This window comes from Adiantum capillus-veneris, chromosome 22 (assembly GCF_014529385.1).
Source record: "Adiantum capillus-veneris isolate H3 chromosome 22, ASM1452938v2, whole genome shotgun sequence".
Taxonomy (NCBI): domain Eukaryota; kingdom Viridiplantae; phylum Streptophyta; class Polypodiopsida; order Polypodiales; family Pteridaceae; genus Adiantum; species Adiantum capillus-veneris.
In genome coordinates, this window is record NC_140952.1 from 75,237,556 (window position 1) to 75,261,710 (window position 24,155).

General features: G+C 46.9%; 1 protein-coding gene across 1 annotated transcript in view; it reads right to left on the reverse strand.

Annotated features, from left to right (window-relative positions):
* The window catches only part of LOC147429604 (uncharacterized), a 256,363-nt gene that overhangs the window by 41,648 nt on the left and 190,560 nt on the right, over nucleotides 1-24,155 (reverse strand). Inside the window, exons 16-22 of the mRNA XM_086495869.1 lie at nucleotides 19,730-19,816; nucleotides 19,140-19,621; nucleotides 18,567-18,635; nucleotides 11,008-11,065; nucleotides 10,868-10,930; nucleotides 10,693-10,754; nucleotides 10,462-10,618 (exon numbers count right to left, since the gene is read on the reverse strand). Of these exons, the coding sequence (XP_086351995.1) occupies nucleotides 10,462-10,618; nucleotides 10,693-10,754; nucleotides 10,868-10,930; nucleotides 11,008-11,065; nucleotides 18,567-18,635; nucleotides 19,140-19,621; nucleotides 19,730-19,816 (978 nt within the window). The remainder of the gene's footprint in view (nucleotides 1-10,461; nucleotides 10,619-10,692; nucleotides 10,755-10,867; nucleotides 10,931-11,007; nucleotides 11,066-18,566; nucleotides 18,636-19,139; nucleotides 19,622-19,729; nucleotides 19,817-24,155) is intronic.

Here is a 24,155-nt window from a genome sequence, read left to right on the forward strand (position 1 = left end):
CCCACGCAGCATTGGGTAGATTGAAGAAGATGTGTTCGCAGGTTCAGTTTCAGGAGCCTCGGACGAAGCTCTGGCTCTTTGACACTTTGGTGGCTTCAGCATTGCTCTATGGAGCTGAGATATAGGGACCTTCATTGGATCACCACGGGAGGCCGGTTGCACAGATGGATGGGGGAACGTGGAGAAACCTCTTGTCTGATTGATCTCGCGGCTCATTAGAGCCAAGGCATCAGTACCACGGGCCATTATCCGAGCAGAGCTAGCGGCCCCCCCACTAGTGGTGGAGGCGCTCACCAGATCAGTCTCCTTCATAAACCGCACATGGGAACTTCCTAGAGACAGATATGCTCGCATTGCACTTGAGTCCTCTCGACAGTTAGCCATGCAAGGAGATACAACATGCTGGTATGGGGAGATGGCATCATGGTTTTAGGCGCATGGGGTCAGCATAGACAGGCTGCCACCATTCCAGTACTCATTGGATGCACCATCTCTCACTCTTACACAGTCAGAGATCACCAAGCTCATCCGCCAAGACCTGACCCAGCTAGACACCAAGAGGACATGGATACAGCCAGCACAGGAATTGGGTACGAAGATGGCTTTCTATAGAGACCACCTTCTCCAGCTTACGGAGGATGTTTTGTGACGAGACCGAGATACATGGACACCCACTTGTCTCATGGGATATGATGTGCTATTGGCCAGTTACGCACATCTTCTCACCAGCTGCGGATTGAGACTGGGAGATACAGCGGAGTACCAACAGAGGCCAGGACATGCCCCTTGTGTGACATGGAGCCTGAGACAGAGTTGCATTATACATGCCGCTGCCCCGCCTACTACGAGATACGAGGCCGCTTCCATTGCTTGTTCAGAGAGGGTTTTGGACACTCTCAAGAGTCATGGGATATGAGGATCTGAGATGCCTAGGTTTGTTCTTGCTCGAGCTGCGCAGACACAGAGATAGCCTGATGAGTGGCGAGGCTAGCCAGTCTCAAAGACGGATCACAGACTTCTTCAGAGCAGACACGGGATAGCCGCAAGAGCCACTCCCACAGCAGAGCTCCCCCTCGTCTCACACCAGAGGCACACTGATCGACCGAGCGACTGAACTAGGGAAATCCAGGCGCCCACGACTGCGGAGGACCACATAGCATCGACGGAGGCTACGTCAGAAGATTTGGAGCACTTTGGCCAGGCATGCACGACGCTCGGTCAGACTACTAACCATGGAGGAGATTGATGAGATCCGCCAACGACCGATGCTAGATCTCCTGTGATTCAGCTATATCCCAGCAAGCCGCCCATTTTTGCTTAGTTCACATCGACCAGTCTAGGATCCCATAGTATATATCTTTGTTTTGTACTATTGTTATTTTGTTACTCTGACTTTGTCCACCACCTTGTAACTTTCTGGTCTCATAGGTCACTATGGCCTTTTGAAGACGTTAATATAAAATTTCATTTCATTTCATTTCTCTCTCTCTCTCTCTCTCTCTCTCTCTTCATCGGCACATCTCTCTTACTGTGCACATATGCGTTGGTGTCGATGTCGATTGCTAGCCGATTGAGGGTGAACGATCACCACCTACCAAGAGTCTGCACATATGCTGTAGCTCTAGCTGTCCTCAAAAGCATGGTCAATGCATTGAAACGGCCGGGGATGACCGTTTAGGCTTTTAGACTCATGTTCAATAAGAGCGTGGTGGGGCTCTGGTGGACTTGTGATGGGCTTTGCGCACTTTTGGGTTGAAAGTCGGATGTAAACGGAGTTCGGATTCCCTCGTCTTACATCATAGCTTGTGTGTACATTATTCTCTCTCTCTCTCTCTCTCTCTCTCTCTCTCTCTCTCTCTCTCTCTCTCTCTCTCTCTCTCTCTCTCTCTCTCTCTCTTTCTTTCTAATCCTGTTGCGTCACACGGAATAAAATGCTCCATCACCCATGTTTTGTACATGATGACGTGGTTTTGAATGTATCTACGGAGCTCCGACTCGTAGACCCTCAGACTGGCCGACCCTCGACCCCCCACATCCACACACCCGCTCACACGCACAGACCGAGATATATATATATATATATATACATATATATATATATATATATATATATATATATATATATATATATATATATATATATATATATATATATATATATATATAGAGAGAGAGAGAGAGAGAGAGAGAGAGAGAGAGAGAGAGAGAAATGAAATGATATATTAACGTCTACAAGAGGCCAAAATGACCTATGAGACCAACTGATTACAATGATGAGTCTAGTACCAAGTCTGGGTACAAACAAGAAAACTACAAACAAAGAAATGATAGGAGTGCTACCGACTCCTATGGATGGCTGGTAGGCTGAGCAATGGTATCATGCCATAAAGGTACAAAGTGGGGATAAGTGTCACCATGATACAATATAGCAGTAGCATGAAGCCTATCCAGATCGACATTCTGGGTGTCGTGCTAGAATCCTGTGGATCCTCTGCCGCAATCTCCGCCGGTGCTGCGTGGCCCCCCTCCTCAGTCGCGGTCGTCTCGATCTCCCTAACTCTATAGCTCGATCAATGAGAGTACCGCTGATGTGTGTATGGGCGGGAACCGAGCTCTCTGGTGGTGGTGTCCCCTCTGTGGTACTCAGACTGAAGAAATCTGAGATGTGTCTCTGGGATTGTCTCTGTCTTTGCCCATTCAATAGAGCGTCTCTATGTCTCTGAATCTCAAGTAGGAATAATCCGAGACATCTTTGATCCTGATATCTCATGACTCTGTCTAACGAGTCAAAACCATCTCTGAATAGACAATGAAAGCGTCCCCGTATCTCATAGTAAACTGTGCAGCGACATATGTAGTGAAACTCTGTCTCTGTCTCTGCATGGCATAACTGACATATCCTACTGGCTGCTGGTATGCCTCTGAATCTACCTGTCTCAATCCCAAGCTGGTGTGAAGATGTGCGAATCTGGCCAATAGCACATCGTAACCTATGAGATAGATGTGTGTCCATGTAACTGGGCCGTGTGACAAATCCGTCTGTCGTGAGTTGAAGAAGATGTTCTCTATAGAAAACCCTCTTCGTACCCAACTCCCGTGATGGTTCTATCCATGTCCTCTTGCTATCAAGCTGGATAAGATCCTGCCGAATGAGTCTAGTAGTCTCCATCCGTGTAAGAGTCAAGGATGGTGCATCAAGAGAATACTGGAAAGGGGGCAGCCTGTCCATGCTGAAACCATGCCTCTGAAACCATGAGCTCATCTGTGCATACCAACATGATGTATCTCCCTGTAATGCCAGCTGTCTGGATGACTCGAGAGCAAGCCTGGCATACCTGTCCCTGGTGGTGTCCCATAAGCTGTGTACAAATGATACTGATCTGGTGAGTGCCTCAACCTCCATAGGTGGGGCAGCCAGCTCCGCTCGTATGATGTTATGTGGGACTGAGGCCTTGGCTCTAATCAGCCTAGAAATCATAGATATCAGGGGTCTCTCCATATTAGTCCATCCAGCACTGTCAATAGACGGTCCCCAAACCTGAACCGCGTAGTGCATAACTGAAGCGACCAAAGTATCGAAAAGCCAGAGCTTTGTTCGAGGTTCCTGGAACTGAACTTGCGAACAAATCCTCTCTAAACCACCTAGGGCTGCATAGGCACGAGTCAATCTAGTGTCTGCTGCCACTTTCAGTGTGAACCTCGGTCCACTAAAGACCACCCCAAGATATGTGTATGCATCAGTGTACTCCATACTGTCCTGTCCATATGTGAAAGTAGGTGCTGATCTCCTAACCCACTGTGGCGTGGTATTAAATACCATGACCTTGGTTTTACCAAGGTTGACAGACAATCCACTATCCTCTGCAAAACTATGCAATGCGTCCAAATGTCTCTGCATACCCTCTGGCGATTTTGATATCAACACGATATCGTCAGCATACAATAAAAGAGGGATCCATGTCCCTGCAAGCTGTGCACCTCTATCTCCTCCTCTGTCAATATAATCAGAGACCCCATCAACATACATACCAAATAAAGTAGAGGACAGTGGGCACCCCTGTTTCACTCCGATGGTGGAGTGAACTATGTCGGATATCCCCTCTGATGTGCGTACATGACCCATCACTGATCTGTACAATGCCATGATCCCCCACATCAGCTCTGTGGGTACCCCCAATTCCATAAGCCGGTGCATCAATCTGGCCCTCGGCACTGTGTCAAAGGCTTTGCGAAAATCCACAAAGCTGCAGTATATCCGTCTACCATGTGCTCGACCCTCCTCAATGATAGCCCTGAGTGTAAAGACATGATCTAGTGTGGAGAAACCCCTTCTAAAACCAGCCTGCCCAGGTGCTCGTATGCCCAGAGAGAGAGAGAGAGAGAGAGAGAGAGAGAGAGAGAGAGAGAGAGAGAGAGAGGCCTGTATCGGTTCTAGACTCTAGTGCTCACTTTGCTATACCCCACACAGGAGACTGACATTGACGATGCTGCCGGAGCTAGCGAAGTATGAAATTTGACTCCCTCGCTCCTAATTCATACCTTGTGGGTACATTATGCTCTCTCTCTCTCTCTCTCTCTCTCTCTCTCTCTCTCTCTCTCTCTCTCTCTCCTTCCTTTACATCCTCTCTCAGATCCTGTTGCATCGCAGCCAAATGTAAACAAAATCCGGATTCTCTCGTCTTACATCATAGCTTGTGTACACTGCCTTGAGTAAAAGGGGTCAAACGTACGATCGACTGCCCACGGCTTGACGTGATTAAGTTGAGCAACGGGAGGATACTGATGAGCTCCTCCTTCTACTTCCCCTGTTCTCAATTCATGAATGCGATGACTGCAGCTCCTCTGCAAGTACTGGTGCAGCTGCTCCCCATTTGATCCTGCTGCTGCCCGTCATCATGAGTGGTGAAGTAGCAACTCGAAATTTTAGTGTGTCCTTCGATTCCCTTTCGGCAAACGCAGTGGATTACGATTAGTCAGCATATGAGTGTGACTCTGTCTGAGCATGGAGGAATGAAAGCTTATGTTGCCTTCCAGTCTGACGGCATTGACTTCGATCCACATGCATGGCTCATCTTCATCCCAGCAGCAGCTTCCCCTTCCCTGTGCAAGGTCATTAGCTCTCTCTCTCTCTCTCTCTCTCTCTCTCTCTCTCTCATCAAGCAGGCCTCAGCATGCAAGAGGTTGGAGGCGCTGCAGGAGGTTTGGTGGTTGTTCCGCCTGCTGAGGTGGAGCTTCTTCATACACATGCAACCCATATGGGTCTCAACACTACCGTCAGCCGTAGATGGCACTTTGCCTCATTATAACAATAGCCTGAACTGCATGCATGGAGTCGCAAGCACTCTCTCTCTCTCTCTCTCTCTCTCTCTCTCTCTCTCTGCGTGCCCATAAGCTTCTGCGTGCCAGTACCAAGTAGCCAATACCCACAGCTGAGGGTCGAGCATGCAGTTGCTCCTCGCCCATGAGCTTCTACGTGCCAGTGAGCCAATATCCAGACCCCAATCAGTGATTCCCGGCAGATGCATCACCACCAATGCGAGAGAGAGAGAGAGAGAGAGAGAGAGAGAGAGAGAGAGAGAGAGAGAGAGAGAAAATGAAATGATATATTAACGTCTACAAGAGGCCAAAATGACCTATGAGACCAACTGATTACAATGATGAGTCTAGTACCAAGTCTGGGTACAAACAAGAAAACTACAAACAAAGAACTGATAGGAGTGCTACCGACTCCTATGGGTGGCTGGTAGGCTGAGCAATGGTATCATGCCATAAAGGTAGAAAGTGAGGATAAGTGTCACCATGATACAATATAGCAGTAGCATGAAGCCTATCCCGATCGACATTCTGGGTGTCGTGCTAGAATCCTGTGGATCCTCTGCCACAATCTCCGCCGGTGCTGCGTGGCTCCCCTCCTCAGTCGCGGTCGTCTCGATCTCCCTAACTCTATAGCTCGATCAATGAGAGTACCGCTGATGTGTGTATGGGTGGGAACCGAGCTCTCTGGTGGTGGTGTCCCCTCTGAGAGAGAGAGAGAGAGAGAGAGAGAGAGAGAGAGAGAGAGAGAGAGAGAGAGAGAGAGAGAGAGAGAGAGAGAGAGAGAGAGAAGAGTATTGCAATTTGCTCCTCGCCGTCTAGGTGAATCACCACCAACGCGGGAGAGAGAGAAATGAAATGAAATGTTATATTAACGTCTTCAAAAGGCCAAAGTGACCTATGAGACCAGAAATGAAATGTTATATTAACGTCTTCAAAAGGCCAGAGTGACCTATGAGACCAAACTGATACAAAAGTGGTGAATCTGTTACAATGTCTGAAAAGTGTGGAAGTGTGTAAATACATGCGAAAAACTAAATACAAAGTATTAGATAAACTTCTTAGGAGCATTCTGGGTGTCTGGCTAGAATGCTTCTAATCCTTGTTGTAGTCTCCTCTGGTGAAGTGTGCTTCTGCATCTCGGTCGTGGTCGTCTTGATTTCCTAAGCTCAATCGCCCTGTCAATGAGGGTGCCTTTGGTATGAATGTGGGTACTCCTTTGTGCTCGCTGCTGGCCTCTTGCTTCTCCTTCCATTCCTGCTTCTCTCGATCCGAAGAAATCTGTGATCTGCCTCTAAGGCTGTAGTGCTCTTTGTCTTCTCATTAGATTATCCCTGTGCCAATGTAGTTCCAGTAGGTACAGGCCTAAGCACCTTTGATCTTGGTATTGCATGACTCTATCTAGAGGTCCAAAGCCTTCTTTAAATAGGCAATGGAAATGCCCACGTACCTCATAGTATACGCTGCAATGACATATGTAGTGTAATTCTGTCTCCGGCTCCATTCCGCATAACTTGCAAATTCTGCTCTCAGGTGGGATTCCCCTAAATCTGCCAAATTCAATTTCCAACTGGTGTGAGGATGTACGAATCTGACCAATAGCACATCTCAAACCATGAGACAGGTGGGTATCCATGTAGCTCGGGCGAATCACAAAACCATCTTTAGATAGCTGTAGGAAGTTTTCTTTGTAGTCGGCCATCTTCGTGCCCAATTCTTGTGTAGGGTCTACCCATGTCCTCTTAGTGTCCAACTGTATAAGATCCTGGCGGATGATTTTATTAATCTCCGTTCGTGTGATTGCCAGTGATGGAGCCTCAAGAGAGTATTGGAAGGGGGGTAATCTTTCCATACTGAACCCGTGTCTCTGAAACCACGAGGACAGTTGCGCATACCAGCATGATGTATCTCCTTTCATTGCTAATTGTCGAGAGGATTAGAGGGCCAATCTAGTATATCAGCAATTATTTGTATCCCATAAACCATGTATAAAGGACACTGATCTGGTAAGAGCTTCAATTTCTATCGGAGGGGCAGCTAGTTCCGCTCGGGTAATCGCATGTGGTACGGAGGCCTTGGCTCTAATCATTCGGGAAATCATAGATACCAAAGGTCTCTCCATTGACTTCCAATTATCCTGATCCACAGATGGTCCCCAAATCTGGACCCCATAAAGCATAGCCGAAGCCACCACAGTATCAAAGAGCCAAAGTTTTGTTCGTGGTTCCTGAAACTGCACTTGTGAACACATCCTCTCCAACCCTCCCAAGGCCGCAGAGGCTTTGGACAATCTAGCATCCGCTGCTTTCTTAAGAGTAAACTTCGGTCCTGTAAATACCACACCAAGGTATGTGTATGCATCTGTGTACTCTACTGTATCCTGGCCATATGCAAATGTAGGTGCCGATCTCCTAACCCACTGCGGTGCGGTGTTAAACACCATAACTTTGGTTTTACCCAAATTTACCGACAGTCCGCTGTCCTCCGCGAATTTATGTAATGCATCTAATTGCCTCTGCATTCCATCTGGTGATTCTGCTATCAATACAATATCATCTGCATACAACAACAAAGGGATCCATGACCCTGCAAGTTGAGCACCTCTGTCACCCTCTCTATCAATGTAATCTGATACCTCATCTATATACATACCAAATAAAGTAGGGGACAGTGGGCATCCCTGCTTTACTCCAATGGTGGAATGAACAATGTCGGAATCCCCTTCTGGAGTACGTACATAACCAGTTACTGACCTGTATAAGGCCATGATCCCCCAGATAATCTCTTTGGGGACCCCTAACTCTTGCATTCTACGCATCAATCTGGCCCTTGGTACTGTATCAAAAACTTTCCGAAAATCCACAAAGCAACAATACATCCTTCTCCTGCTTGCTCTTCCTTCCTCAATAATGGCTCTGAGCGTAAGAATATGATCTAAAGTGGAATAACCCCTCCTGAATCCAGCTTGTCCTGTTGCCCTTATGCCCTCATTCTCTGCCCATCTACTCAATTTTTGTTCCACAATGGATGCGTACAGTCGGGTCAATGTGTGACCCACCATAATGGTACGGTAGTTCCCGGGTATCATAGGATCCCCTGACTTGAAAATAGGTACGATAGTAGATAATTTCCAAGATTCAGGTAACCCTTCACACATGATCCGATTAAACATACGAGCAAGGACTTCTGAAAGTAGATCCCTTGCATGGATTAGATGTTCTGCTACTAGACCCTCATGATCATATGCTCTTCTTGTCTTCATCTTATCAATGGCTTTTTCCACCATTTCCGTAGTAAAGAAAGTACTAGTAGCAGGGCATGGCTCTAGCGGATCTTGTAATGGAGGCTGTCCAGATACCGTATATAATGATGTTACATATTGACCCCAAATCTCAGGAGAAGTAATTGTCGGAGGCGATGAGTGCTCGTGAAATAAACGCCAGGCCTCATGTGAGTCCTGACTCAAGAAGAGCTGATATAAATCCTTCTCCAATTTGGCTAAAAATGCCCTTTTCTTGCGACGTACTATACGCCGAAGAGCAATCCGAGACTGCTTATATGTGATAATCCCAAGTGTGAGCTCTTTCTGGACCTGGGTTCTCGTCTCTCTGCATTCCTCGTCGTACCAACTGTTTTGAGGCATGTTCCCAGATCCTCTCTTCTGATCAGGCTGAGTATGTGGGTATGCCTCTTGTGCTGCTCCATGTAGTATCTCTGCTAGCTGAGAAGTAATCTCCTCTATAGTATATACTGGCTCGGCTGCCCACATCCTATTATAGATCTTTTCCACATAGACTGAATCAGTCTCTGGCGTGAAAGTATATCTTGTGTGTGTCTTCTTCCTTTGTACTTGAGAGGCATTGTATTGGAAGGAGATTGATAAGGTCAAGAGAGCATGTGAGAGAGAGAGAGAGAGAGAGAGAGAGAGAGAGAGAGAGAGAGAGAGAGAGAGAGAGAGAGAGAGAGAGAAATGAAATGTTATATTAATGTCTTCAAAAGGCCAGAGTGACCTATGAGACCATACTGATACAAAAGTGGTGAATCTGTTACAATGTCTGAAAAGTGTGAAAGTGTGAAAATAAATGCGAAAAACTAAATGCAAAGTATTGGATAAACTTCTTAGGAGCATTCTGGGTGTTTGGCTAGAATGCTTCTAATCTTTTGTTGTAGTCTCCTCCGGTGAACTGTGCTTCTGCATCTCGGTCGTGGTCGTCTCAATTTCCTAAGCTCAATCGCCCTGTCAATGAGGGTGCCTTTGGTATGAATGTGGGTACTCCTTTGTGCTCGCTGCTGGCCTCTTGCTTCTCCTTCCATTCCTGCTTCTCTCGATCCGAAGAAATCTATGATCTGCCTCTGAGGCTGTAGAAAGAGAGAGAAGCCCCTCTGCGAGGCTGTCCATACCCTTGTGTGTGTTGTAGACGCCCAACTGTCGCAGCCGGTTGTAGATCTCAACCTGCCTCAGTGTGTTGTAGACTGTTGCAGAGGTCGTAGGCTCTCTCTCTCTCTCTCTCTCTCCAAACTTGAAGCAGGAGCTCGCAGGCTCGATTAAAACTCTCTCTCTGTCTCTCTCGCTTCTCAACCTACCGTAGTGTGTTGTAGACCGTTGGAGAGGTCGTAGGCGCACACTCTCTCTCTCTCTTCAAAATTGAAGCAGGAGATAGCAGGCTCGATTAAAACTCTCTCTCTCTCGCTTCTGTATTCCTCGCGACTTATAGCGCTCGCACGAAATAAATTTAAACGCCGCCAATCCATAAATTTCCTCGCTCTCGCTCTCATAGGTTGCCTGCCGGCAGATGCCCGCTCTCAAAACCCATCTTCTTAGCAAATGCTCCTAAGAGCGCCACGTGGCTGGGAAGGGTTTCCGGAATCCCTCCCCCTTTTATTATAGTATAGATGGTTCCCATCATACGACGCTCTGGTATTATTGTACCCAGTAGTTAAACCCTCTGTCCAAATTCAATATAGACAATGCAGGCTAACTTTTGTCCCTTGAGAACATATATTCATTGATGGAAGTATTTCCTTTATTTTTTTAGCATGGTTCCCATTATACGATGCTCTGGTATTATTGTACCCAGTAGTTTGAACCATCTGTCCAAGTTCAATATAAGAAAAAATAATTACTTGAGAAGAATAGTAGAAACGTACAGAAGGAGATCCAGTGAATGAAACCAATTTGAATCTTTCATCTGTTGTAAAAAGCTCTGCACCGTTTCTTGAACAAGGAAGAATTGAAAATGCTCCTTCGGGCAGTCTACACTGAGACAGGATCTCTCCAAGAAGCAAAGAACCAATGGGCGTACGACTGTCCAAAATCAGCCCAATTTTTTAATGAATCAATCACTGGGTTATGGTTAAGACAGAAGGCCTTTCACAAACCTGGCAGGCTTCAAGACAAATGGACAACCGACTGCCAAAGCTGGAGCTATCTTGTGGGCAGCCTGGATCAGAAAAGCTAATAAAGGTTAGAATAAATTTAAGGGCTTCACGTTTATGCTTACAGAAAATAAAACTATAGGACCAAGAAAGCAAGGTCTGCTTGAAATTAGCATACAAGATTTAGAGGAAAGTTGAAAGGGCTGATCATGCTGATAGGACCAATTGGAAATCTTCTAACCTGTTTCAAGCTTAAAAATCAGTTTCAAAGAAATACCATCTAACATGTATGCCTTGTCACGGAGATATAAGACTTACCAGGGCTTGATACCCTTTAGCACGCTCAGATATGTCCATCTGTAAGAACTCTCCAGATCTTCATGGAAAAGGACAAGAGACTTAAGTGAATTAAATTAAAATTAAATATAAAGGCAGACTTAAAAACCCCATTGTTTGTACATATGATACATATGGGAATGCTATGGCATGATGTAAAAGGTTGTGGGACTGCCGTTGATGGTTGTCTTTAAATTGCTTTAGTAAGCACGTATATGCGCAAGGTAAGTCCCTTGACTAGCGCCAATTGGCGGGTCACTTTATGTGGCCATATGTATGTTTTTTGAAGCGCTTGTTGTATAAAAGAGAGATGTGAGTCATAAGCAAGAAGGGGGGTAAATTACAAAGAAGAGTCCTGGGAATCCTTTAATTGTATCCTGCTAGATACTACCTGTTTTGGGAAAACTTAACAACCCCAAAACTTGCCCGAAACCAATTCCCCTGCTCGAATTCGCTTCTAAGCCCCCGAATTGTCGTCTAACAGTGGGCCATGGTTTCCAATGCTTCTGGCGTCATTGCGGCTGCAAAACAGGCCAAAAACATCGCGTACACAGCGCTGAAAACGCACCTGTTTGTGAGGTTATGACCCTCACCAGTGCTTGCTTTGGAGTAGCAGTTAGCTACTTCTGTTCCTGCTCAAGGAGGCTCTTGCCTCGGCACAAAAGCATGAAACCACATAGCTATACATCAGTCAAATGAAGAGCCCTCTTGTGGGGCATCACATAACTGCACGTAGGGGAGAGAGAGAGAGCAATGTGTAGTGTGCAGGTCATCACTCCTAGCACCACACTGTACATAGGGAGGAAAGCAAGCACTCCATAGCTCTTAACTTGTGACAGTTTTTACAAATGAGGCCTCTCAGCTACAAAAATCAGCGCCCAATTTTTCTGCAAGAGGAAAGTGTACCATTTTGTGCCACTTGGTGCGATTACAAGCATTTTCCTGTTTTGGGGTTGCCGCTTAAAAATCTCCCAACTGGCTGCCCAATTGACTTCGCGGCAGAGTTCTAAAATGCTCCCCTTGTCATTCCGGAGGTTATGACGCGAGCAGATTTCATGGTCCAAAATAGCAGTTTCCTAAATTTTAGGGGATGCTTCCATTGGACTCCCACTAGTCATCTGACCATCTATCCTCATTGGGACCGCATGCATCCAAAAATGCAATGTGGCCCAACTGTCGGATACTTTCCTTTGGTGATCTCACCTTGGCTTTGTGCCTTTATTGAGTTCACTTCCTAGAATCCACCAACTTGCTACATGATCTTGAACTGAGCCTAGATATCCTCTTACTATACAAATTCCAGTGTCGACCAACTTCCCATCTGCGGGTGAAACTACCGTTTACATTGGCCATACAATGTCTGACCATTTGCAACTCCAAAAAGAGGGTTTAGAAAAAAAAACAAAGGAACCAACAACTAAGGTTAGCAGTTGCCACGTCCTCGTGACATACCCTCCTCTTAAAATCGCAAACGTCCTCGATTGCATACCATAAATACATTTTACTGATGATCTTGTGTTCTTAGCACTCTTTTTATCATCGCATGTATCCGCAAGAAAGGTCTTAACACATAGATACAAAAGACTTAATGAGACCTTCATACTTTTGTCGTTTCCATCTATTACACTGAATTCATATGTACATATGATGTGCTAGCTCTATCATTATCCCTCCTTTGCACACATTGGGTTGGGGCATAAGTAGGCTATAACCCAAAGACCTCAAGGTAAAGCTGCAATACATTTGGTGACTCTGACAGTTCATGCTCTTCCATCCACTTTCCATCCATAGGTGGATAGTTCTTGAACTTCACCACATAGCATCTTGCAACCTGTCCCTTAACTTTTTATCTGTACAAGAGGCTCTTGCCTCTGCAAACGAGCATAATTCCACAACACCGTAGTGTACTACCCACGACCAAGTAAGCTCAAATTTCAAGATGATTTACCAATGCGTCAAAGAATCCAAGCAATCACCTCAGAGAATTGACGAGCAGTGTGCCACCTGGCAGACCCACATCGCTCTCGCAGGAGATCTAGTGGCCAATCTACCACCGTAAGACCTCTCCCTATCTCATCTTGGTTCATACTTGCAAACCCTAAAAACGCAGCAGAAAATCAGCCCTTATTTGACCACTTTTTGACAGGGTGAACATGCGGAATTTCCTATCCGTACTGCGAAGAGGAACCCTCTTCCATAATGTCCTTCCCTTTGTCTTTACCCAAAACAACCGAGGCTCACTTCTTGAGGAAAAAGTGATTGATGTCCTGGCAACGGAACCTTGAAACCGGCCCGTGCGGCGGTAGGCTTTGGCTTTCACCCGAAATTCTTTACTTCAGACACACATAGAGAGGGAGAGAGTACTTTGCAAAAGGAACCTGCGGTGGGAATTAACACTTAAGCACACACACGCCTCGGAAGCTAGAATGCTCCGAGCGTACGTCGACAACCTGTAGGCCCCAAAATTGGCGCCCTTTCGGTATTTCTTTATTCTTTAGGAGGGTAAATTACAAAGAAGAGTCCTAGGAATCCTTTAACTGTATCCCGCTAGATACCACCTGTTCTGGTAAAAGTTTGGCAACATAACAGCCCCAAAACTTGCCCGAAACCAATTCCCTTGCTGGAACTCGCTTCTATTGGCATAAACACTCTGATTCCTGCCCAAAAACAGTAAATTCAGCACGCTCTATTTACTGGTTTTTCATCTGTTTTCAGCCCTAAACAGCCCTCGAACTGTCGTCTAATAGTGGGGCACGGTTCCCAATGCTTATGGCGTCATTGCGGCTGCAAAACAGTCCAAAAACAGCGCGTACACAGCGCTGAAAGTGCACCTGTTTGGTGAGGTTATGACTCTCACCGCTGCCTGCTTTGGAGTAGCAGTTAGCTGCTCCTGTTCCTGATCAAGGAGGCTCTTGCTTCATCACATAAGCATGAAACCACACAGCTGTACATCAATCAAATGAAGAGCCCTCATGTGGGGCATCACACAACTGCACGTAGGGGAGAGAGAGCAGTGTGTAGTGTGCAGGTCATCACTCCTAGCACCACACTGTACATAGGGAGGAAAGCAAGCACTCCATAGCTCTTAACTTGTGACAGTTTTTACAAATGAGGCGTCTCAGCTACAAAAATCAACGGCCAATTTTTGTGCAGGAGAAAAGTGTACCATTTTGTGCCACTTGGCGCGATTATAAGCATTTTCCCGTTTCGGGGTTGCCGCCTAAGAATCTCCCGACTGGTTGCCCAGTTGACTTCGCGGCAGAGTTCTAAAATGTTCCCTTGTCATTCCAGAGGTAATGACGCAAACAGATTTCATGGCCCAAATAGCAGTTCCCTAAATTTTAGGGGATGCTTCCGTTGGACTCCCACTGGTCATGTGATCATCTATCCTCATTGGGACCGCATCCAAAAGTGCAATGTGGCCCAACTGTCGGATACTTTCCTTTGGTGATCCCACCTTGGCTTTGTGCCTTTATCGAGTTCACTTCCTAGTATCCACCAACTTGCTAAGTGCGACGGGGGGACCTACATGATCTTGAACTGAGCCTAGACATCCTCTTACTATACGAATTCCAGTGTCGGCCAACTTCCCGTCTGCGGGTGAAACTACCGTTCACATTGGCCATACAATGTCCGACTATTTGCAACTCCAAAAAGAGGGTCTCAAAAAAAAAAAAATCATTGGAAAGGAACCAACAACTAAGGTTAGCAGTTGCAACGTCCTCGTGCAGTGGGTAGGGACGAGGGGGGGTGGTGAGCAGCAAGAGGGAAAGGGTGGTGGATACGGGCGAGGAGGGGGTGAGGAATGAGACTAGCTAAGGGATTAACAAGGAATGTTGCTTTTGTAGTGATAATTTTTTTTGACCTGCCATGGAATTTAGGTCTGCCACAAGGTTTCCAAATTGTGAAATGACACACCACAGAATTGTGATGTAGCTCATTTGGTAGTTCACAAGGTACTTCCTTGAATTTACAGAGAGCATTTGGTGGAAGCTTAAGCTGACTGAATTTACAGAGAGCATTTGGTGGAGGAAGCTGAAGCAGACGTGTTCCAAGGTTTGAAAGAAACATGTCCTTTGTGGAATGCAGATTCGAGTCGGGAGAATCAGATAACGGTACACTCAATGGTCTTCCCAGACGTTTTACTCCAAAGGCTTACACCAAGGGTGCATAGTTATTAGCCTCTGTGACGTCCACACTCACACTTGCTGCTGGTTCAAAGGTCTCACTGGGCTTAGGTATTGTAGAAACTTTGGAAGGGGGTGTATTATCATGCAAATATTGAATAGAAACCCCATAACAAGGCATAGACTTGGTAGCTTCCAATCACTCCAGCAGATAGAGTAGGCTGTTCTAGTTCAGGATTGAATTCCATTGACAAAGAACTATGCTGCACTACTGGATCCATGCCTCCTTCAAGTTGAATAGGTTTCATTAGGAAGCTAGGAGTATGTATCCACATTACATCATTACCCCAATCATGCAGTGCTTTACCATGTTGTAGCCATGGTCTACGAATGAGCAAAGGAAATCCTCCCTCAACCTGGGGAAGACGAACAACAACAAAATCCAAGATAAAGATGGAGTCTTGTACTTGCAGAGGCACCTTGTCTACTATGCCCAATGGGTAGACTATCCTCTGGTCCGCCAACCTAACTGTGAAGGGAGCACGTTGTGTAGGCTACACACCTAAGGATGAGATTGTGAACTCAGGAATCATGTTGATGCTAGATCCACCATCCACAATCACTTCTGAGAATTCTTGCCCCAAGATGGACACGATGAGACGAGGGCTTCTATAATTAATGAGCGGAGCGGCGGGATAGGATATCATATAGGACTTTGATGATGGTTGCACTGGGAGGTGCCCACCGCTAGGACCTTTTCTGGGGTAAAGGGACTGAATAATTGCAGGGGTGTCACTTCAAAAACTTGCATCTAGCCATATCATGTCGTAGAGCAACACTTGTTGGAAGGTGTTCTTCAAGATTTTCTCTACTGTAAGCCTTCCTTTGTCTACTAGTGGTCTCTTTGGTATCTTGATCTACCGTAGGTCAGCTACAGCTTCCAAGAAGGCTTCATCAATATCCGAGAGCAAAGATGAGGATCCTCGCTTGGCACTAGGGGTTGGCTTGTCGACAGCTGGGAGCGCGGTATCCATTGGTGGGATGGTGGGTAGAAGAGTGGAATTGGTTGGAAAACTGAGACCCAAGGATACCCTCTGGGCCTGAGTGAGAACACTAGTGGGCTTCTTTGCCTGATTGAACTTGTCATTAGGGGCCACCACATGAGTTTGCCGCAATCCCTTTTGATAGTAGCAGTCCTTGTCCTCATATCCAAACTTTTCACAGAAGTGGCAATAAGCCTGAAGGGGGCATTCATGTTGGAGAGCGGCATGAGCTACATCAGACCGTAGCCTTAGACTCCTGCTGAGTCTTGAGCTCTTCTAGCTCGCGTTTGATATGGTCCAAAGCCTCTTGATGTGGAGGCTTCTCCTGCCGAAATGAAGGATCTCTCTTCCTAAAGAGCTCGTTGTAAGTTGTAAGTCGTGCTTCTAGTTCCCTGCGTAAAGAGGTCAAGGGGTCAGACGGACTTTCCAAGAGTACAGAGGCAGTCTCTACCTGAGGGGAGTCGTTGAACAGCTTCCTTGGCCCCCTCTATCCTAGTAGCAGCAGCGAAGAATTCCTCCAGAGTGGCTTCAGGTTGGAGACTTTCTCGGAGTTTTTGCTGAGAAGTCTTAGGAAGAGCCTTCTCTACCCACATAAATTCGCCTGGTTTTTGGGGAAGCTTGGCGACCAAAGACTTTGTTTTGGTCATGAGTTCTACAAAAGTCTCATTCGGCTGGAGCATCACGTTAGCTAGCTCATCTAGAACTTTCTCTTGGAAGTCACCTGGTGTGAAAGCTTCATAGAACTGCTGCCTTAGTGCTGCCCAAGTAGTGAAGTGGTTGATTGTACCATTTATCTGCTAAAACATTCAAGGTGGATGGGAAGAGCAAGGTAGGTGTCTTCTCTTTTTTTCCACGATCCCTGCAGAGGGATACAAATCTCCTAGCACGGTCTTCTGCATCCTTTGTGTAGAGATCTTTGAAAGTCGGGAACTTTATATTCACCTTAGCGAGAACGCTTGTCAGCTCCTCCATGGCTGCCTGTTGAGGAGCTTGTTGCTCAAGAGCTTGCTGTAACACAGTGGGCAAGAACTGTACCGGTGAAGGGGACCTGGGAGGTGAACAACTGCTTGAGGGAACGGAGGTAGTCGAGTGGGAAGGTAGGGGTAACGGGGCTGGTGGACTTCTACTTGGCACAAAGGGTTGGCGCTTCCGATGGTAGTACTTCAGAGGACTCAATAGTGGACTTTGTCGATCTTTGGATTGCCTCGTATGTGTCATGCAGTAATGAGAAGTCACCCAAGCTTTGGACACGAAGACTTTTAACTTACTTAACACTGGTCCAAACTCCACTAGACCAAAGCGAGTGACTAGACCACTTGGCTAGACCTGGACGAGAGACGACTAGACTAGGATGAGAGACTGGACGAGTTGGTCAAGGACTAAGCTGGACTAGACCAAGCTGGTCGAGGGGAAGTTGGATGAGACCAAGCTGGACCAGGCTAATCGAGACCAGCAGACTAGCACAGGCGAGAGATTAAACCAGCTAGCTCCTTGACTCGACTCTTGATGGACTGAGACTTCAGTTGAGGTCCACTGGGTGTTCCAAAAATGAGAGCACCTGTAGCGGGAATAATATGTCGTGCTCTCTACTATGGGTGCTCCTTAGTGCATTGTGAGTGAAATCTCACTCCAACAGAATGAAAACACTGTAGACAATGAACGACAGAGTAAACAAGCGACTCAACAGTAGAACCTGAACAGCATGGGACTCGACTAGTTCAAATAAACCTGTATAGACTCTGGCTGGCAGCACACTCAGCCCCAAGCCCAAAACTCACGGGTACATTGGGGGTGTCGAGGCTTCAATGTGCAAAAAGGGTGCAGATGTGCGGTGCTGGACTCAGGACTCAAGACTCTAGACGCTCGACCCTACAAAGTGATGATGATGATGATAATGAGTGTCCGACGACTGGACCCAACCATCTCCTAAAGAGCCACCAACGGCTAGCAAAATATCCCAATCCAGCTAAGCCCATCTCCAAATTGCGGTGGTCGTGACCTGGCCACGGTGTCCACTAGACCACCATCCGTATCACTTGCCACGTGTCACTGCCCAGGCCAGAGTCCGTCCAATGTGAACTCTTGACCAACTGTAACTAACTGTCAGTACTTTGTCAGTGACACAGTAGCCCTGCTACAAAAGGGTTACAAGGAGATAAGGGGGAAAGTGGTTTGAATATCAAATATGTTGAAAGACAAAAAACACTAAAAAACAACAATCCAACTCTATTGCCCTGAAAAGTCAACGATGGTCGACCAGTCACAGAGAAAGCTATCAAAGATCCTAGAGACTTCAAAGAGGCAAAAGAAAGAAGTTAAATTGAAGCAATTAAGAAGATCACTCACGAGATCAATTTCAATTTAGACTTACATCCGTGTACATTCTTCTGCTGCAATAGTGAAGGTGTCTATTAGCCTCTGCACTTCTCCACGAGCATCTCTGAATGACAAAAGAATTCCCCAGATTGTTACATACAATGGTCAGCTAAACAGACTCGTACATTTTCTCATTACCTACTTTACACAGTCAATGTTTTAACTATCTTGCTTGGCAATCATTGCCTTTCTATCTCAGATCATTGTTATTCAATAATTTAACCCAAGCCTTCACTAATATGTAAGCCCCTGACCCATAAAGTAAATAATTCTATTCAATCTCTGAAATTCCCACACAACATTTTCTTGCTCATAGTAGTACCGTCAGTGTCGAACACCCCCCTTACAGCATCCTAATTACAAAAACTACCAGACTTTTTGTGAACATTCAATACATATGCTCTAGTATATATCAGAGGTCAAAACAAACCTTATGCGATTAGTTTCTAGGCTATCTTCCCTTCAAGGATCAAACCTGGTAGAATTTGCTTAACATCTTTACATCCTATACTGTTCAATCTGTGCCCTTCCATGCAAGAGTTATATCATAAAGTGGAAAAATCTGCACCTTATTGGCTTTCCAGCCTCTAAGCAAAGGGCAATTGCAAACTCCTCAACGCGTCGAGTTACTTCAGTGACGACCTTTTCAAGCACTAGCTTCCTTTCGAAGCTTGCCATGGCGGAAACTGCAGGAAAAGCCTTCTCAGCTGCTTCTATCGCAGCATCAATGTCCTTGGGGGTTGCCAAAGCACATTTCGCAAACACTTCACCCGTGTATTTATTCTTGACATCAAGGTCTGAGTTAGGGTAGAGGGGTTTATTTGCAATATAAAATGGGTATGTAATCAACTCTGATTTCGGCCCCAAAGCTGGCCTTCGGATAGCTTCTGTCTCATCTCTCAGAGGTATTTTTGCATCTTCTGTTATCTTTTCTGATTCAAAATTTGGACTTTCCGTGTCTTGTGCTACTTCCTTTGCTTTAAACTCTTTAGGTTTCAGGCTAATAGATTTTGGAACTGCTGCTGCCTTGGACAAAGCTGAGGAGATTGTCTGCATCAAATCCAAATAAAAACAGCTTCATTTGTGAGAAGAAATGAAGTGTCATATAACGATTACAACATTCCTTAGGCAAGGCTGACTTGTTCAAGAGGCACTTACTGTTGTAACCGATTCCATCTTCTTTGCAACAAGTCCTGGAAGTTCTTTGTCTAAAATTGTGTTAGCCCATTCATAACCTACAGGAACCTTCAAAAAACACAAATAACAAGAGTATGTGTTTATAGGGCAACATTATTTATTTTTGCAGTTTTGTAATTAGGCAAAATAAGCCTTTCGCTCTTGTTAGTAAATTTTCAAGAGTCATGAGATACCAGGATCAGAGATGCCTCGGATTATACTTACTAGAGATAGAGAGGACCTCTTGAAGAGGGGCACCATGAGAGAGATCCAGCGACAAGCAGCAGATTAAAGATTTCTTTCAGTCATAGACAGAGGAGTTCGAGAGCAACCCCCACAACATAGCAGCACCAGGGGCATACTCCTTGATCGGTGTAGCGCGGATAATGTGTCGTGCTCTCTACAGTGGGTGGTCCTCAGTGCAATGTGCGTGACAATCTCACTCAAACAGACTGAACCTCCCTCAAACAGACTGAACAGAAAGGAACAATAGATGTCAACAGAGCTCGCAAAGACACAACAGCAGACCAGAACATATGACTCGACTATCTCAAAGACTGATATAGACTCAAGCGTGGCAGCACACTCAGCTCCAGCCCAGGACTCACAGGTACAATGGGGGTATCGAGGCTTAGATGTGCGGGGATGGTGAAGACGTGCTCTGTGTAAAAGACCCACTCTAGACGACTACGTACAAGATAATTTGACCAAACGCTACTACTCATATATATCACCATAAAGAGCCACCAACAGCTCATAAATGTCAGCCATGTGGTGACCTGGCCACGAGGTCCACTAGACCACCCTCGGTAGGCACCCTGCCACGTGTCACTCCCGAGACCAGAGGGTCCGTCCAGTGTGAACCAGACCAAGTGTAACCAACTGTCCAACTGTCTGTCGTGTGAAGTGACACTGTAGCCCTGCTACAGGTTGCCCGCCACAAGACCGCTCACCATCTCGGTGAGAGGAATACTGAAAAAAACTGTGAAGGAAAACCACTAGGTACTGCATCCGTAGATCTTTCTTGAAGTAGGTGAAGTAGGTGTTAGGCCCATGACCATACATACCTCAAAAGTGGAGTTAAAACCACTACACTGCTTGCAATCGCCTTAAGCCTCTAACTAGGTAGGAACCCAGTATGTATGATTGCATAGCCTAAGAATTCCAATTGGAAAAAGATGAGGCTCTATAGCAAAGAGATAAGCTCAGTTTGATTCCAGCGCATCTTTATCTTCCCTAACCATAGTGATAGGAAAAGAGCTATGACCATAAGCCCGAGTAACACTACAAATAGGGTTAAGCTCCATCATGATGGCACAACGAAAAAGCCCTCACAGCAACAGGATGGCAGCCAAGTGAAATCTTGAGAGCCAGTTGATCATGCGGGGGGGGGGGGGGGGGGAACTTGAGGGGTGGGGGGTAAAAACTAGCTGAGGCTGAGAGGGGTGGGGAGGGCTAGATAGGGGTAAGTGGAAGGGAGGGGGTGGGTAGGGGCGAGGGGGGGCTAGGTAGGGGCGAGGGCAAGGGAGGGTAGGGGCGAGAGGGGGTGGGTAGGAGGGTAGGGGCGAGAGGGTAAGAGAGGGGGTGGGTAGGGGCGAGGGCAAGAGAGGGTAGGGACGAGAGGCGATGGAATAGGGGACAAGGGGAGGCAAGGGGGAGGGCGAGGGGGACGGGTAGGGTTAGGGCTAGGGGCGAGGGACTAGGGGCTAGGGGCGAGGGACTATGGGCTAGGGGCGAGGGACTAGGGACTAGGGGCGAGGGACTATGGGCTAGGGGCGAGGGGCTAGGGACTAGGGACTAGGGGCGAGGGACTAGGGACTATGGGCTAGGGGCGAGGGGCTAGGGGCTAGGGGCATGGGGCGAGGGGTGAGGGGTAGGTAGAGGGGCTAGGGCGAGGACGAGTGGGTGAGGGGGTAGGTAGAGGGGCTAGGGCGAGGGGATAGGTAGAGGGGCTAGGGCGAGGGTGTAGGTAGGTGGGAGGGGGAGGGCGAGGTCGAGGGGTTGGTAGGGAGAGGGCTAGGGGTAGACAAGCGGTCGACAATTCCATCTGCTGAACAACAGAATGCAGGAACCTGCACCAAGGGAGGATTCTGTAGGAGCCAGCACCAATGGAGGGCCTGCCGCCAGGAGCCTACAGTAGCAGCAGCAAGGGAGAACATTAGTTCCTGCTCTTTATTGTTTTGGTGACTCTCATGTAGATGATGGGAACAACAATGTTCGGCGCTCTTGATGATCTCTTTGCCACAACTGTGAACCCAAAGGATGTGGGCATTCTAATTGTGGGTAAGTTCGTGGGGGTAAGGGTAGATAGGTACAAGTAAGGAGCAGACCGCTATCATGAGCAAGACAGCTATCAAGATCTTGGAGTTCATCTTGCAGGACGGGCTCTGAGAATGGAGTTTGCTAGACACAGAGGAGAGCTTTCTTCTGGTCGAAGAAGAAAGAGACACCAAAGGGGTTGATGTTTGAGGGGGAGTGAACTCCTGTAGAGGAGATTTCTTCCTGCTTCTCTGCTTCTTCAAAGGCTCAGGTGGCTCATTAAGTTTCGTAACTATGGAAACATGTGAAAAGGGTGTACCTATAGGCAAACAGTGAATAGAGACTCCATAACAAGGCATAGACTTGGTAGCATCCAACCATTCCAACAGATCCTCATCCGACCCGTCAGGTGGAGTAGGTTGTTCATGTTCAGGATTGGTTTCCATTGACAAAGAAACTTGCTGCACCACGGGATCCATACCTCCTTCTAAGAGAATCAGTTGCATCGGGGAGCCAGAAGTATGTATCCACATTGCATCGTTTCCCCAATCGTGGAGTGCTTTAGTGTGTCGCAGCCATGGTCTTCCAATAAGCAAGGGAAATCCGCCCTCAACCTACCTGGGGAAGACAAACCACCACAAAATCCAAGTTAAAAGTAAAGTTTTATACCTACAGAGGCACATTGTCCACGATGCCCACTGGGTATACTGTTCGTTGATCGGCCAATGTAACTGTGGAGAGAGCAGGTCGAGTAGGCTGTAGACCTAGAGCTAACATAGTGAACTCGGGCATCAGGTTGATGCCAGATCCACCATCCACTATCACTCCTGAGAAATGTTGACCCAAAACGGACACTGTCAGGTGAGGGCTTCTATAATCCGTGAGTGGAGCAGCACGATTGGATATCATATAGGACGCTGACGGTCGCACTGGGAGGTGCCCTCCACTAGGACCTGCTCCAGGGTAAAGTGACTGAATAACTGCAAGGGTGTCACTTCTGAAACTCGCATCTAGCCGCAACATGTCATAGAGGGACACTTGTCTGAAAGTGTTCTTCAAGACTGTCTCTGCTGTACGCTTCACTTTTTCTACCTGTTGTTGTTCCTCTGGTACTTTGATCTTCTGTGGATCGAAAACTGCTTCCAAGAAGGCTTCATCAATATCTGAGAGCAAAGATTTGGATTCTTTCATGGCACTAGGGGATGGCTTGTTAAGAGTTGCAGGCAAGGTATCCACTGGTGTGACAATGTGTGGGGGAGTTGAACTTGATGGAATGCTAAGACCGAGAGCGGCTCTCTGGGCCCGGGTGAGGACGCCTGATGGCTCCTCTGCCAACTGCGGCGGCTTATTTTGAGGGGTAACCACGTGGGTAGAAGGGGGCGGCTGAGAAACAGTGCTCACTGCTATCAAGTTGAGCTTGGGAAAGGAAAACTCATTCTGGCTTTGACTTGAGTTCGAAGCCGTGGATGCACGAAGTTTAGGGCAATCCTTACTGTAGTGATCCTTCGTTTCAGGGCACAAGGAGGGGACCCTTCTGGCAAGGGGCATTTGCTTTGGTAATGCCCATATTCCCCGCATCTGTAGCACAAGATGGGCCGATTCAAAGGGCGAGTCGAAGGGCGAGGTGGTCCTTGCTCCTGGTGCATTGAGTTTGAGGTGGAGGCATAGAAGCTTTGAGGTGATGAGGGAGCATGGGTATGATAAAAGCTCTGAGAGGGAAAAGTGCTCTGCATACCTTGCATAGGAGGGGCTGTTAGCAAAGGTGGCATATGGTGTGGATGGCCACAGGGAGAAACCATGTTGGATGCAGGTGCTGGCCCTTGCTGAAGAGAAGGACCAAGACTTTTCTATATTTGTCACAATCCCTTGAGGTAGTAACAATCCTTGTCCTCATGTCCAGATTTTTCACAGAAGTGGCAATAAGCCCGAAGGGGACAGTCCTGTGGAGGATGTCCAGGAGAGCGACAAGAGCTGCACCATACCATAGCTTTAGTCTCCTGCTGAGACCGAAGCTCTTCTAGTTCTCTCTTGATTTGATCCAAAGCCTCAAGGTGCGATGGTTTCTCTTGTCTCAGAGAGATTGATTTCTCTTCTTGGAGGGCGCGTTGTAGTTTGAGGGCTTCGAGTTCCCTGCGCAAGGAAGTCAAAG